Consider the following 16748-nt stretch of genomic DNA (forward strand, 5'->3'; position numbering starts at 1 on the left):
ATTTCAGCATTATAGATAAGGGTTATAGATTCGGCTAGAGAATGAAACAGAGGAATCAGCAGCACATAAGGTTACTCGAGGCCCTACAAGTATCTGACAATAAAGGTAGATTACTTTTAGGGGAAAAGGCATGAAGAAGCAATTCAACTTGATGTAGTACGGGGATTCTTAACTTTATTTTGTGTCATGGACCCATTTTAGCAGTCTAATGAAGTCTATGGACCCCTTCTCAGAAGAAGCATTTTAAAAATAAAATACACAGGATTAAAATGGAAACCATTAATACTGAAATAGTTATTAAAATATTAAAAATAAACACAAAGTTCAGTCTCCAGGTAAAGAATCCCTGATGTAGCACATTTAATTAGCACATGCTAACAAGAGCAAACTCTAACCTTCAATGAGAGACTTTTCTTTCATGGCTACATGCTGTGATCTTTAAAAACAAAACAAAACAAAAACTGCAACAAACAAAAGATTACCTTCTGAATAGTTATGATTCCTTCCTGTGTATCTTTGTCAACAGAAATTTTGAAAACTCCCAGGCCATCACCATCCACAATCTTGTATTCCATTTCTGCATTTGGTCCCACATCAGCATCAGCCGCTTTAATTCGGGCCACCACTGATGCCACAGGCAATGACTCTGGGACATTGTATTGGTAAGACCCTACAAAATTTAAAACAAGGACTGAAAATAATGTCTTCTATTATCAGGAGGCACACATTATTCCCTCTTCTTAGCTGACACCAAATTAACCTATATCAGCAATAACTACAACATCAAAACCATTAGTCTATGATCATTTTGTTGGTTCTTTTTTTTTTTAATCTCAGTGTACGTAAGGTGATGAAGCAATGAGTTGAAGTGGAAGTCTTAGATAGCTTTAAGCAGTCTGACTGCTAAGATTATATAATGGAAACTAAATCACTATGTGAAAACATAAACAGATGGCCTACTGACAGATAAGAGAAAAAACCTTCCATCTTCCATTTCTGGTGTAATGAAACAACTTATTTTATAAAGAAAGAAGACATAATGATGTTGGTGTAGCATGTCTTGCACAGATCTGAGATACAGAAATAAAATCGTTGTGAATGATTTTATTACTACTAATGGGTACAATTCACTTAATATGGGATAAGTTGGTAGATTTAATTTCAGAGGCTTAAAAAGATGAGACATAATCTTGTAAAATACTGTTTGGGTTTCAATTTAATATAATGCTTACTATGATCAAAAAGAATTAAAATGTCATTTAATTGTGACAAAGAGAAAGAAGAGAAGGAAGATCACTGTACTTAACTATATATTTTCTAAAATGTAAATAAGTTTGGCTTAGGTTGATAATCAAACTGACCATACTTTAAAACTCTTTATTTTAGAAAAGCATCATCTTTTACCCCTTTTCTCACTTTACATTTGCTTCTGACATATTATTCCAGTTCCATTAGGAGCCAGAATTATAGCTCACAAAGTTTCTTTTTCCTACCGCCACCTCTCTCTGGGGGAGTACAGAGTATTGCTTTTTTTTTTGAGGGATGGAATGGGGTGGGAAGGAGAGAAACAGAGAGAGTAAGCTGACTGATAAAAATAAATCATCTCTTAGACTGAATATTGGGATTTGTAACTTGCTAAAAGTATCCCCTCTGTCTTTTATAGTGGTAATATGAGCTTCAGCTTCCTGAGTGATCATCTTCAAAATTCCAACTGTTTACTTAGCAAAGTCACAAAGGTCATAGAAAGAAGGTCTAAATTATAAAATCAATAAAAGAAAATAAACCTAATAAAAAAGTCTTGCTTTACTTGGCTTTAATAAATAACGAAGCACCCATTAAGCAGAGAAGATTCATATTACCATGGCCAAACATCACAATGGAAACTAGACAAGTACTAAATGTCAACTCTTGCTATTCTAGCCTTAGAGGAAAGAAAGAAACACTTATGTCTATAATAGGAACCAAGACTGTGAAATCATTTTTTATTTCAACATGTGAAAGACACCAGTAACATCATTAAAGGTTAAGTTCTGGGTTTCTTTTTCCAACATTGATAGTAGGTGTTTTGGTATTTATAAATATTTTGTAATGGTAGCAAATTTCACTTTATCTCAAAGAACTTTTCTTTTTTAAGCAGAAAAAAGCAGCAAAGGAACTATACAAAGGGTTGGTGGCACAGTGAGCATGGCTGGGGATGGGAGGTTCTGGAAAATGAGGTTTGTTCAATGTTTCTTTGACATTATTAACTTTGAAGAACTATTTGAGTCCCACCTTATTCCTTTCTTTGGGCCAAGTCATTTCAGAGTCCATATTTTGTTCTAACTTCTCTTGACAATTTAAAGAAATACTACAAAAAGGTACAGGAAAATGAGTGATATGACCACCCATCCCCCTCCCCAAAGTCATCACCTCTAACTAGAGACAGAGAGAGACAGAGACAGAGAGAGAGAGAATCTCTCCCCCTTCCTTTTCTTGGTTAAGTAAAATGCCACCTTGTTCAAAGGCAATAAATTGGGGGCATGCAGTTTTCTGGGTTTTAGATTGATTTCTTTTGAAACATAAAATGTGCAAGAAAAATGTGGCTGAAATGCTGAAAGAATATGCAGTGTGCATGAACAAGTAAACAAATGTGTGAAATATAAAATGAAAAACTAAATATTAATCTTAGTATATTTTTACTTGTGTCTCAAAATAAGTCATTCATTGCTCCATATGAAGTTATTTCTAAAATGAAGTTGAATCTCATTATTCAAAGACCCCTATAATATGTGGAACACGAAAATAAAATTATAGTCATAACAGAAGAAACTGCACTTAACTCAAGTACAATATCTTCCACTATAGTCTGATACTAACGTGGCCCTATGATTTGGACAAGGACTCTAGAATTTGGAAGACTATGCCAATGGAGTATAAGCTCTAGCAGATCCAATCAAGCTGGACAGTTTTGAATATGGACTCAGAGATAGACCATATTTTTATGTTCCAGAACTACCCTAGTTAACTTCAAGGAAGCTCATCAATGTCCTCCTCCCTCAACCCTACCCTGCACAGGACAATACTAAACCAGTGGTAAAAAAAGCTTGTGCTCTGTAGCACGTAATAGCATATATGCCCCAAATTTGCCTATCTCTGCAAACTTAAAAAAAATTCTTAAATTTTCTACTAGTTTAAATTTTTAATTATATGATTACCTAGACCAGGGGTGGGAAACCTGCTGCCTCAAGGCCACATGGGGCCTTCTAGGTCCTCAAGTGTGGCCCTTTAACTGAATCTAAACTTCAGAGAACAAATCCCCTTAATAAAAGGATTTGTTCTATAAAACTTGGACTTAGTCAAAAGGCCACATCTAAGGACCTAGAAGACCACATGTGGTCTCGAAACTGCAGGCTCTCCATCTCTGACCTAGACTGTCCTATAAAACCTATATCATCATTAACTTGGAGCTAAATATTCATGTTACCAATAAAAGTACAATTTCAAATTAAGCTAGCAGTAATTTTGGTTACATTAAGAGCATGGGAGGGCATTAATATGCTTCTTTCAGATATCCCATTGCACATTCAGGTCATTTTAAAACAAAGATTGCTGTTGCAAAGATACTGCAATTGTATTGCTTAGTAAATTATCTTACTTCTTGGAAAGCGAGGCGGATTATCGTTGACATCAGTAAGGGTGACTGTAACAGACGTGGTCCCTGATAGTCCTCCATTTTGACCAACCATATCCTTTGCTTGAATTACAAGCAAATACTGGTCTTTAGCCTCTCTATCCATGTTGGGAAGGGCAGTCTTGATGACACCTGGAAAATTTCAAACCCCAGTAAAATAAATTCAAATAATTGCATTTGTAACTAACAGCATTTGTACACAAGAACTAAGTCCTTATTTCTTCCTAATTAATTACCCAGCATTTATAGAATATAAAATACTTTATATTAATTAGCCCTTTCCCCCTCAATGTGTTTGTATTTGTTTTGCATATATTTTATATAAACCTATTTACACATATTGTGTCTCCCTTAATAGAATATTAACTCCTTAAAGGAAGGGACTGTTTCATTTTCATTTCATTCATGATATTTTTCATTTCACACTCTTTGTATCCCTGGCACAAAGCACAATGCCTGGAACATAGTAAGCACTTAATAAAAGCTTGAGCCTTACAACAACCTTCTGAGGTAGTTTCTACAGGTCTTATTACCTTCCATTTTGTTGGTCGGAAAAGTTACCTGACTTTCCAATAGTCTCATAAGAATTAGGATTTGAACTCAGCTCTTCATGACTGCATATCTAGTACTAAAGATGAAAAGGACTACATGAATGTAAACAAGTCAGTAATACTGATTTGCTTTCTCTATTGAGAATTCAGAGACAAAAGGTTAACTATTGATCATACTAAAGACTGATACTCTCAATATGTAACCTATGACATTTTGAACATAGAGCAGAGGATCTTCCATAGTTTAGCTTGGAAATTTTCATTGATATCATTCTGTTGCAATGAAATGGAATTTTGGTATCAATACCCACTCAATTATAAGCTCTTTTACCCTAGCACCAGTGGGCAATAAATCATCTTGCAGAGTGATTTGACTTAAAGTCACCTTTAATGGCCAGATATATTATGTGTGGTATCAAATGTTAAAATATTTGCTTACTATTCCTCTCGAAAGAAATTAAATTAACAACTAGAAAAGTATATTTAACATCGATTTCTCAGTTAGACCTGAAAGGATTCTATAATTGTAGCTATGTAAGCATTCATCTCTTTGACATCTCTATCAATATGGGAAACAAACCCTATCTCGGCCTTTCATTCAGTATTCTTATATTAATTCAACAGACACATGGTCAAAAGCCACCTGATTGTAATAATTTTCCATCTTTTGGGGTGATCTACAGGAGCCAAAACTAGGCACCATTGCTCTGAACATTGACGGATTTTCTAGATGTTCACAGAAAGAAGGCTAATTACTTCAAATGATGAACAGTGTTGTCTTCAGAAGGCTAAAAATTATATCATGGGATATATGAAATGTACACAGCAGCTAAATAGCTGCTATAAGAGACATATCTACCACCTGTGTTACTTTCTTGGAAGGAAGTTTCTAATGAGATTTTCTTTTCCAGTAAGTTTGATTTAAATATAAATGGCATGCTTATCAAATTTTCATATAATATACAGCTGGGAGGGAAAGCAAATATGGTAGAAGACAAATTCAGGATCCAAAAAAAAATCTTCACAGGTTAAAACGATAAACAGGCTGAACCTATCACTTATTACTGATGAATGTACACTTCTACATTTGGGTTCAAAAAATCAACTTCATTGCTGTAATATGGTGAAGGGGCAGCTATACAAAATTTTGCGTGAAAAAAATGCTGAATCAATGGCAGGATAGCAGTCAAAATAATTAATGGAATCTTACGCTAATTTGAGACCCATAATGTATAGAACATAGGAAAGGACAGAGCTCTGCCATGCTCAGACTATATCTGAAATGTTATGTTCAGTTTTGAAAACTATCTTTTATTTAAGAGGGACATTGATAAACTGGAGAGTGTCAAGAGAAAGGTTACCAAGATAAGGAGGGTCCTCTAGACCACAACATATAAGAAGAAACTAGAGATTTTTAGCCAGAAGAGGGTTGGGAAGGGTAGAAGAATAATGATAGTTGTCATAGCATATATGAGGGGCTGTCAGGTAAAAAAAAAAAAATCAGTGCCATCCTTGGTCCCAAAAGAAAGAATGAGCGGCAATGAATAGAAATTGCCGAGGGAGATTTAGGTTCAACACAAAAAAACCTTCCTAATAACTAAAGCTATTCAAAAGTAGAATAGGTTATCACCTCTTCACTGTAGGTTTTTCCATTGAGCATGGATGACTGCTTATTGGGGATATCATAGAGTGCACTGTTTGACTAGTTGTCTCCCCACTGGAAGTCCCTTGCAACTCAGAGACCCTGAATTCTGTGATCCCGGTATCACTTGGAGTGGCTGACAGAGCATTGTACACTTAGTGAACCTTCAACAAATGGTGAATGAATAATAGGTAAAGTCTATTCCCTTGTTTCATATCAGTGATCATTGTTCATTGTTGCAAAATGGTCCTTCATGGGGAGTGGGGTGTAGAAAAAGAAATGCTTTCATTAATTTAAGAACTATACTGATTATTTCCTCCTGATTTCTGGTCTGAAATAATTCAACATTCTGAGCCACCCAACCCTTAGTTTTGTGAACATTGCATATTACACGCACATCAATGGGGAAAAAAAATCAGCCACCTGAATTTTGAAAATCAGCTACCCAGTTAAAAAATATGAAATGGAAAAAGAAAAAAAAATCTTTATCAGAATATTTCTACTTCTATATTTAAATAAAAATATTCTCTGAAGCTATAGTTTTTTTAATAAAACTTATTTTAATCAAACTATAAAGATCTTCACAATCTAGAAGACAATGAAATGACAGCTCTGATCTGAGGAAGGACTTAAGCATCAATCACTTATTTTAAAACACTGCAATTCTATGCCTTTGCTGCAATCACTCAAATAGAGGGACAATGGGAGTACACTACGGTTAGATCCATTTGGACATCTGAACATTTTGTAATTTAGCTTTGAAACAATGCAGGCAAAACCCCCAAGAACAAACAGCAACACACATATGCTTGGTTCTATTGATATGTATCCCCCCCCCAAAAAAAAAGTCTTCCTAAAAATCAAGGCTAGTCTATGAATATTTCATATTTGGTATTCAGTACAGCTGCTAGCACTGATTTCAAGAGGAATATGGATTGACTTCTTCAGTACACATTGTCACCAAAGGAAGAAATATAAATATCCTGAATAAAGGATAGGGGCTTTGGGACCTATGTCTTTTCATCTACTATTTGTGAATACTAAGCAGCTGTTTTATTTATCTTCACTTTCTAAATATTACATATTCTTAGGCTAGAACATTTGGTTAGTGGAAAGATCTGTTATGTAGACAACCGAATTTATTAAAACAACAAACTACCAAATTAGAGAGATTTTCTACTCATCAAGTTTTAATTTTTAATTTCCATTCACTTTTCCCTCATCATTATTCCCTTCTAAAGTAAGGCTCCATAAAGTGAGCCATCATCTTTGCAAGTTCGTTATTATGGAAAGAGAAGGCTATAGCTCTCTACTAATCAACAAAGTAAACAGCACAGTCAGCCTCCAAAGGTTTTGTTTAATGGTGCTATCTCTGATAGGAGACAGAATTCTTAGGACAGAATTATTTTTATGCAAGTTAAACACTTGAATGTGAACCTTTAATTTTCTCTCTATAAGTGGTATAGCAAATCAAACCTTCTTTGGAAGTAAAAAATACCACTGAAAATTCAGGTGGGAAAGTGAATAAGTAAACACCCATTCTGTTTAACATATATTTGACAAGGATAAGGCTGTTGGCAGAAAATGGTTATATGACCAAAGAAATTCAGTTATGACATATTTCTAGGTCTACTTTGCATACTTCTTTTTTTCTACTTGAGTATTAAAGAGCATGAAATTTAGAAGTGGGAATTTATCAACTATTTGATGAAAAATGTTTTGCCATTGATTTATGTATGTATGGTCAAAGATACAGAGTAGTACAAATGACAGGTGACTGCTCTGTGCATTGATAGGGATCAAATCTCTTCTCACCACATCACTAAAGCTATGTAGAGATCTTACTGAAGTCAATAATTTAATTTGAATACATCACTATGTGTACAGTGATCTACAGGAAGAAGAATCTTTCCCTTAGTGTTAAAAAAGCATTTTGAGAATGATTTAAAAATTTATGTTTTGGGCAAAAATTTTGAGTTTTTTATTTACTTGTTCACTACAGCATAAAACACTGACACAGAGATCATAGGACATGGCACAGAAATATCTATAATCAGTTATTAAAAATAGAATACTAAATATAAAATATAACCATTATCATGATCCCTCATGAGTGGTCTGTTAGCCAGGTACGAACTAGATTTTCAGCTGATTTTCTGGTATACTAAAATTATGTAGTATAAAATTGCTGCTATGCCGTGCAAGTGCATTTGGGTGGACAAGTTTGGCACAGGAGTTTCACAAGTTGTAACGTGGATGACAACCTCTGGAGCATCTCTGCTCACAAAGTTAAAGCAGGAGTAAAGCTCTTGGGGTTTTTGGTGGAATACTGGTTATGATGACTGAACACTGTTGCTATAGTGCTCTGTAATATTTTTTGTCAGTATGGGCCAGCACTAGAGATCTAAACAGCTTTCCTTGAAGAGAACAATCATGAAATACTCTGGAAACATATTTGTACACATATAAGTACAAGGTAATTTTGTGGGATAGGAGGCAGTAGTAGTTAGGAATATCAGGAAAGGCCAAATTTAGGAGGTGATATTTTGACTACACCTTGAAGCAAAGTTTTTAAGAGGCAGAGGAGTGAGTTCATTACAGGCATAGGGAAAACACTATGCAAAGGCTCAAGGGCATGAGGTAGAATACTGCACGTGAGGAACAGCAAGTAGACTGCTTTGCATGGAATACAGAGTTCATAAAAAGAAACAATGAGTAACATGCCTAGAAAAATAGGAAGGAGACATTATAAAGGGTTCTAAATGCTCAACAGAGGTGTTTATATTTTGATCCTATACAACACGTAGCTACAGGAGCTTTTTGAGCAGGTTAGAGACATGGTAAGGCCTATACTTTAGGACATAACTTTGTTAACTATAGATTAGAGAATGGAGAGACTTGTGGGAAGGAAATCAAATAGAAGACTATTTGCAAAAGTCCAGATAAGAGATAAAGGTCTGAATTAGGCTTGTGGTCATGTAACTAGAGAGCAAAAGACCAAAGGATAGGTAGAAATGTAAAGGCTTGGCAACTGATTAGATAAAGGGAGTAAGTCAGGGATTACTTTGAAATTGCTTATATGGGGATTTCCATTTTTCCCCCTGGAGCTACACAGAACAAATACTTTGTATATGATGTTTCCTTAGTTCTGTTTCTGAATGACTTACTTTCCTCTAGTGTTCCAAACTTAAAATCAATATAAGACTAGAAAAAGCTTCTTGTAGTGGCTCTATGTCAGACTGTCTCACCCAAACAAAACTCTACCCACCTTCCTTTGTTTACCCTCTTTACCACCAGTTTCCCATCCTCTGGAGCTGCCTCAGGAACACAGGGACTCAAAAACCAGTATTGTGTTCTGAATTACCTAATAGCTGGTGTGTATCTTATTTCATATATACCAAGTCACAAGGATTTTGTACAAATGCTTATCAAAATGAATTGTTTTGAAGGTATTTGATTGGAATAATCCAGCTATACCAAAAGGTGCAATGAACTTGGCTCTAAGGCAAGCCTAGTCTGTCATACTACCTTTTTGATAAACTATATGAAAATTTATTCACAGATTTAAAAATACAGCAACTAAGTATTAGCCATTGTTCTTTTGATTTATCAAAATTAATGTCACTTGTCTTTATGGCAATGCCTTTTAAGGAGGGATGTGTTATCTGTGCACCTGTGTTTAAGACTAGGAGGTTTGACTTATGCCACACTGTGTAAGGAGAATATGTATTTGCACAAATACAGCATTAGTAGTAGTAGTAAACTTTAAAAATGTTTATCATCAATATTAATATCTACATTGAATTGATAAGAAATACTAAACATGGTATGAGTCATATGTTAATATCACGGAAATATTCTCTATTCCATAAATAAACCTCATGGGATGTTTGGAGGACACAGATAAAAGTTACTTAGGATACAGAGGCATGGTTGGCTTTTTAGGAGGAGTACCTGGATTAGGAAGATTAGAGAGCTAATAAGTATTTATAGGCTAGACAGCTATTAAGTATCTAGCCTTACTTGTGCTTTCACTTAAACAGGAAATTTATGGTAAAAAAAAAAAGAAAATCATCAATAGCTGCTTTGCAACTTACAGTCTCAGAGAATTTCCTAAGGTACTAAGACATTAAGTGACTTGCCATGGGTCACAGAGCCAATACTTGGCAATGACACTTAAGCTCAGGTCTTTCTGAAACTGAAATCATTTTCTATCCTCTGTGCCTTAGTAACTCCCATAGGTAGACAATTAGGTAGATTGCTTGACTGATCGATCCATTCACCTTTGGAACTTTGACTCTGGAACAGAATCATAGGACAGACTCTCAAAGCTCCCTCTATCCAGGCAGTTCCAGACCATCCAGAGCATGCTTCACATCTCATTCTGCCATCCACCCCCATATATTGTTGCCATTCCCCTTGCCTCTGAGCATATATCCTCCTCCATCCCACTCTCTACCTCTTACTTAGAGGAACATCATCAAATCAAAACTACATATTACTTTACGAAAGTATGTGTAGACACACTGCCCTAGTGCTCCACTCATCATCCCTGAAATTTTTAGGAGAAAACAGCTTGCTTGGATCACTCTCCCATGTATATTATCTTTCCCTAAAACAACGTAAGCTTCCCGGAGGGACAGAGCCTGGCTTTTGCATTCATATTCCTAGTATTTAGCACAGTTCTTGGGACATAGTAAACAATAAATGCTTTTCAATCATCCATCATTATCCATTCAATCCATTCAATCATCAGTTCATTAATTCATGGAGAAACATATCCACAACAGCATTTTACACACATTTTATTTTGCATACATCCTAACAACAACCTTGTAAGATAGGCACCACTGTACACAGAAAGAAACTGTGGATCAGAGAAGATTTACCCAGTTACACACATGGTCTCTAATAAAATGTCACAAGAGCTAAGTTGTATCCTCAGTGGTAACATGTTCACCCATGAATTCTCTCTTAAAGCAAGAAAAAAACAATTTAATATTGCCCAGTACACTGAATGAAATCTTCATATCTGTAAAGAATACACAGATGTTGTTTCTTAGTCATAATAGCCATAATAATCACAACACTTCATTCCAGGAAGAGAAATGATAAGGATCAAATCAATCATTACTTCTTATCTATTAAAATACACAAGAATCTTGTCTCAGACTTTCACCTACTTTTGGCACTGAAGTAGATAATGTCTTATAAAAAATAATGAATATTAATTTACGAATCAAAAATATCCCTATCAATATGAGGTGGCATGTATACTCCGTATCAAAAAATTTTAGAGTTGAAGCTTAGTAGCTGGCTAGTGCAAATTGTATTTGAAAAGGAATCACTTCTACAATAGAGCTGAAAAGCAGAGTTGGAAGTTTCTCTTTAAAAATTAGCAAAAGGGGAAGGGATATAAGAGAAGGAAGTTTTTACTGACATCAAATTTATATATGTCTTGTTGTAACTTCCATCTCTTTACCTACTTCTGTCCTCTGGGCCTGAAGAGAACAAGGCCAAAGGTTGCTCCACTTGACAGCAATTCAAGTACTTGAACACAGTTCAAGAATCATTTGAATGATCCTCATGGAACTTGAACTTAAGGCCTTTTGCTCTGTTTTGGACAGTCTCCAGTTTATAAATGTTCCTGTTAAAACATGGCAGCAAGAACTGGAAAGAAATCTTCAGATGAGGTCTGATGAGGACAAAGTACAATGGGGATCATTACCTCCCTATTCCTGGTGGAATACTGAGAATAATTTTTTTAATTGGGGAATTTATGGAAGAATAATAAACAAGAGTGTGCATAAAAAGAAAGCATAGGTAATTTGCAACTTGTACTGATAGAGGAAATCTCCACATCACTGAGCTCATATATCAACTAGAATATCAAAGTAGAATATCTATTTTAAAGCGGAGAACAGATAACACATTAGTGTTCCATATTTTCTTTTGAAAAAAGGATAATACGTGTATAGTTTTTCCTCCTTAATTTATCTGAATTGTTATATGATTTATGTACTAAAGTCTTAAATACAAATACTAGATACTCATACACACACACACGCACACACACATATACATATTTGAATTGGTGAATCTTGGCGCTCAAGAATTCACAAATCTAGAAGAGTGACAAAAGTTTTGTTTCTGCTATGTACATTACCTATAATCAAAATAAGACACAAGTTATAGTGTATGCTAATATATGTACATAATACATGGAAACAATGATACTTAGCCTAGAAAAGATGAAATGTGATGGGAGCCGAGAGATAGGATAGTAGTCTTTAAGTATTTTGTAGGCTGTCACATAGAAAAGAGATTTGACTTTTTCTGCTTTTCCCTAGAGAGTAAAAAAGGAGTAATGGACATAGGTTGCAAAGAGGCAGATTTTGATTTGCTGAAAGGGAAACTTCCTAACTATTAACGTTACGCAAAAGTGAACACGATTACTTTAGGAGGCAGAGGATCTTGCCTTGCTAAAGATCTTTAAACAATGCTGAACATCTACTTTTTTGTGAATGTTGTGGAGAGGACTCCTTTTTTCTTATGAGGTGAATTACATGTACACTAAGATCTCTTTCAGCCCTGAAATTCTGTCTGTGTCTGTCTGTGCCCATGTGTAACATGGGCAGGGGAAGCCAAAAAAAGGACTTCCATTCTGTTATGATAAAGCAATATCTATAAATGATTTTTTTGGAGGGGGAAAGGCAGGGCAATTGGGGTTAAGTGACTTGCCCAAGGTCACACAGCTAGTAAGTGTGTCAAGTGTCTGAGACCACATTTGAACTCAGGTCCTCCTGACTTCAGGGCCGGTGCTCTACCCACTGCACCACCTAGCTGCCCCTATAAATGAATTTTTATATTAATTTTATGTACAAAATCATATTCAATTAAGAAGTTTAGACACTGAACTGTTTACTTCCCATGTTTGTTTCTGTTTTTTGAAACTTTGTTGTTGTCATTCACTCATTTCAGTTGTGTCTGACTTTTTGTGATCCCATTTGCAGTTTTCTTGGCAAAGGCCCTGGAGTGGTTTGCCATTTCCTTCTCCAGCTGATTTTACACATGACAAAACTGAGGCAAACAGGGTTAAGTGACTTGCCCAGGATCATAAAGCAAGTAAGCTTCAAGGCTGAATTTGAACTCAGATTTTCCTTACTTTAGATTTACTTACTATAGACTATACTCTACATACCACCTAGCACCAGCTGCTCTGGGCCTCTCTGCCCAGGTTAGAAATAAAGTAGCCACTCATATGCATGATCTCATAGATCAGCATATCAGTTTTGCTCTGCTTCTTTTCTGGTCTTTTTCATTTCTCCCTAGACAGTGGGCTCACCATATTTGTGCCACACTCACTCAGGACACCCAATAGAACTACCTAGTACAAGTGATTCACCAGTCTTAAATCTCCTGGTAGCCATTTCCTATAGTTCTTAAAGAAGTGGTTTATCCTTAAGAATTAATAAATGTCTGAAATGATTCAAGGGTGGAGAATCGGCAGCCTCGAGGCCACATATATCCATCTAGGTCCTCAGGTGCAGCCCTTTGACTAAATACAGTTTTCTGAAGTCTGGATTCAGTCAAAGGGCCTTACGTGAGGACCTAGAGGGCCATAAGTGACCTCAAGGCCTCAGGTTCCCCACCCCTGGTTTAAATGAAGACAAACTAGAAGCAAGGGGACAGACTTTTGAAGATTTCTTCAAATGTTGCAGAGCTATCATTCAAATGCTTTGTCACTATGAATTGATTTATGCTAGAATGTCAAAATAATGAAAGAACATTAATTTTTACATGTAACTCATTTTTATTTCTATAGACAGTGAAACTGAGGCAGAAAGGGAAATAATTTCCCTCTGGCCACTCAGTCAGCTTGTGAGCAGTAGCACAACAAATGTAATTTTTTTTTTTTTTTTTGCTTTTTGGCAGGGCAATTGGGGTTAAGTGACTTGCCCAAGGTCACACAGCTAGTACATGTGTCAAGTGTCTGAGGCCGGATTTGAACCCAGGTCCTCCTGACTCCAGGGCCGGTGCTCTACTGACTGTGCCACCTAGCTGCCCCTACAAATGTAATTTTTACTATCTTGTGATTTCAATACCGAAACTCACAAACCACGTAGGAATACTAGTAACATGGAAATGATAACTTGGTCCTGTTTATAAGTAATCTTCATTTAATGTATTTTGGGGTGTGATATTCTTCCATGTCATTGTTCTTTCCCTTTTAGCTTGTAGCCCATAGATTTTGAAATGTAGGAAATAATATTATTTCTCACATAGGTAAGAACCAGATTGACAACATGTAAGAAAGATGAACAGGAAACTGATTTACAGCTCTCTGCTTCCTTTGGGGTTTCCAACTTTCAGTCTGTGACGGGGGAAAAGGATGGGTTCTTTATGTTTTGTTTTTTGTTTTTTTCCTTTCTGCCAAGACACGCAATCTCCATGTTGTGGATTACCAAAATAGCATAAGGCAGAAGAATGAGTGTATTTTACATGCACTAATGCCAGTAGAGAGCTCAATGGTTATATGAGTTTCAAGATGTCCATGTCTCTCTTCCCTCCCTGCCCCACCACACACTCTGGTACCACCATTCATAAGCTCACAGATTCAGAGGTGGTAAGAGCCCTAGAGGTCATAAAGTCCAAGCCCCTAATTTTACAGATGAGGAGACTAAGGACTAGAAGTTTAAGTAACTTTCCCTAGGTCATCCAGCTAGTAAATGACTCAAGCAGAATTTGAACTCAGGCTCTGTGACTCTACGTCCAACATTCTTTGCATCATGTTTCACCCTCTTTCCACCTATGACTAAAAGGACAAAGATGATATTGTGACATTTAAAAAGTTTGAGAGACATAATTTCTGGGTAGTCATTTTATTAATAGAGAAAGTCAGTAGCACTCTTGAATGCCCAAGACCTTCACGGTGGTGGGCTCACAACTTATGTACCCTTGGAAAAGTGGGTGTTCCTGAGGGTGGCAATCAACTCTAATTGGTTAATAATTAATGAGAAAATGAATATTATAATGAAATGTGGGCTCATTCTAGTGAGGGTCTTGGACAGGGAGAAAGTGACTTGGATAACTCAAGTCTTGGTCAAAGAGACTTAGCAATTTCCATATCACCTGTCTAACCAAAGGGAGAATCCACATTTTCCCAAACCTATGTGGGTAAACACAATGAGCAGGAATCCACCCATTCACCTAAACTCAGAATTTCTTTTAGATCTTAGCCTGGGTAAGTCTTTGCCCAATATTTCCCACACTGGTTGATTTCCGGATAAGGAAGTAGTAAAGGGGAAAACCTTTGGTCCTAATTCAATAATTAGTTATTAAATAAAAGAGAGAAATAATCATTGCTCTCAACATGCAAAGGGTATATATAACTGCCAAAATTATAGAATAATATCCTTCCTCCTCTGGTGGATTGAAGAGCTTAAAACAGTAGTATATAGTGCCTTAGCCAGGTAATGTTGGAAAACCATTGCAAAGCGTACTATTGAAATCATTACTAGCCACAAAATTGTGAAAGATTTGTAATTTTAATGTTATTTGAAGACTGGTTATACAATTCCTGGGAGTGAAATTTCTTGATAAAACTGTCAGAAGCTTTTCAATGTCAAGCTATGCTAAAAAGGAGTGATATATAGGGAAAGGGTGGGTGTTTAGATTTAGGTACCTTTGATCTATCATTAAATGCATCACCAATACACCCTTTACATTCATATTATTCACATTATAAATCTACTTCTTTCACTGCTTCTAAGTTCACTAATCTAGCACCATTTCCCCATATTATTCCATCCATGTGATTCACAATTTTTAGTGCTAAATACATATCAAGATATCAAAAATCTGTTATTGCCTATGTGAAAATCTCAGGACACATGAATTTAGTGAATTAGTGGTACCAACTCGATTTTTCAAGTAAGCTAACACAACTGTTTAAAAAAATGCTTACAGTTATATGTGTAATTTCCTACTGTGATAAAGCAAGAGGATCACAGTGCCTATTGTATAAAGAACAAAAGTGAGCCCAAAGAAATCAAGAAGGCTATTCACAATCAGATAGGATAGGGATATCTTGGCTCCAAGACCTGTTTCAGGGAGAACCAGAGGTGCTTTTTCTAATCTCATATGGAGAAAAAGAGCTTGAGAAAATCTAGTTATTTAATTGATTTTCATATTAATGAAGGAAAACTGTAGAAAAATAAAAATAAATAAATAACCCTTGGTAGCCATAAAAGTCAAAGAGGACAGTGTAATAACTACAAATCTGAATGACAAATATTTCTACCCCCTCTGCCAATGACCTAAGGTAACTCTAATCAAGTAATAATGATTCTTTATGTGTCCCTTAAGATTTAGTGTTTTTCTTTCTCCTCAAATTTTCTTAAAGAGATTTTTCTGGCTTTCACCTTTGCATGGTATAATGAAAACAGAGTGGGATTTGCAGTTAGATGACCTAAAGTTTGAATCTCAGCTCTGTCACTTAAAACTTGTGTTCCATTTTAGATCCAATTTAAGCTATTTGAGACTCATTTTCCTCAAGAGGGTTGAACTAGGTGACCTCTAGGGCAAAGGTTCTTAACTTTTTCTTTTGTCATAGAACCCTTATGCAGTATGGCAAAGCCTATGGACTGGATCACAAAAATGTTTTTAAATGTATAAAATAAAATACATAGAATTTTCAGGGATATCAACTGTACTGAAATCTTGTTATTAATATATATATTTTGATTTTGTTTTTTTAAATAAAATTTTAAAACAACTAATCATATGTGTTTGCATATATAGATATGTATGTATATATGTGTGTGTCTTTATGTACATATGCATATATAAATTTAAAATTAGTTGACAGACCCCAGGTTAAGAA

The 16748-nt window shown here is 35.6% G+C and overlaps 1 protein-coding gene across 1 annotated transcript in view; it reads right to left on the reverse strand.

The window, feature by feature from the left end:
* CDH7 (cadherin 7) overlaps positions 1-16748 on the reverse strand; it is a 221855-nt gene that overhangs the window by 91919 nt on the left and 113188 nt on the right. The window contains exons 5-6 of the mRNA XM_036741803.1: positions 3635-3802; positions 483-670 (exon numbers count right to left, since the gene is read on the reverse strand). Of these exons, the coding sequence (XP_036597698.1) occupies positions 483-670; positions 3635-3802 (356 nt within the window). The remainder of the gene's footprint in view (positions 1-482; positions 671-3634; positions 3803-16748) is intronic.

Source organism: Trichosurus vulpecula, chromosome 1 (genome assembly GCF_011100635.1).
Source record: "Trichosurus vulpecula isolate mTriVul1 chromosome 1, mTriVul1.pri, whole genome shotgun sequence".
NCBI lineage: Eukaryota > Metazoa > Chordata > Mammalia > Diprotodontia > Phalangeridae > Trichosurus > Trichosurus vulpecula.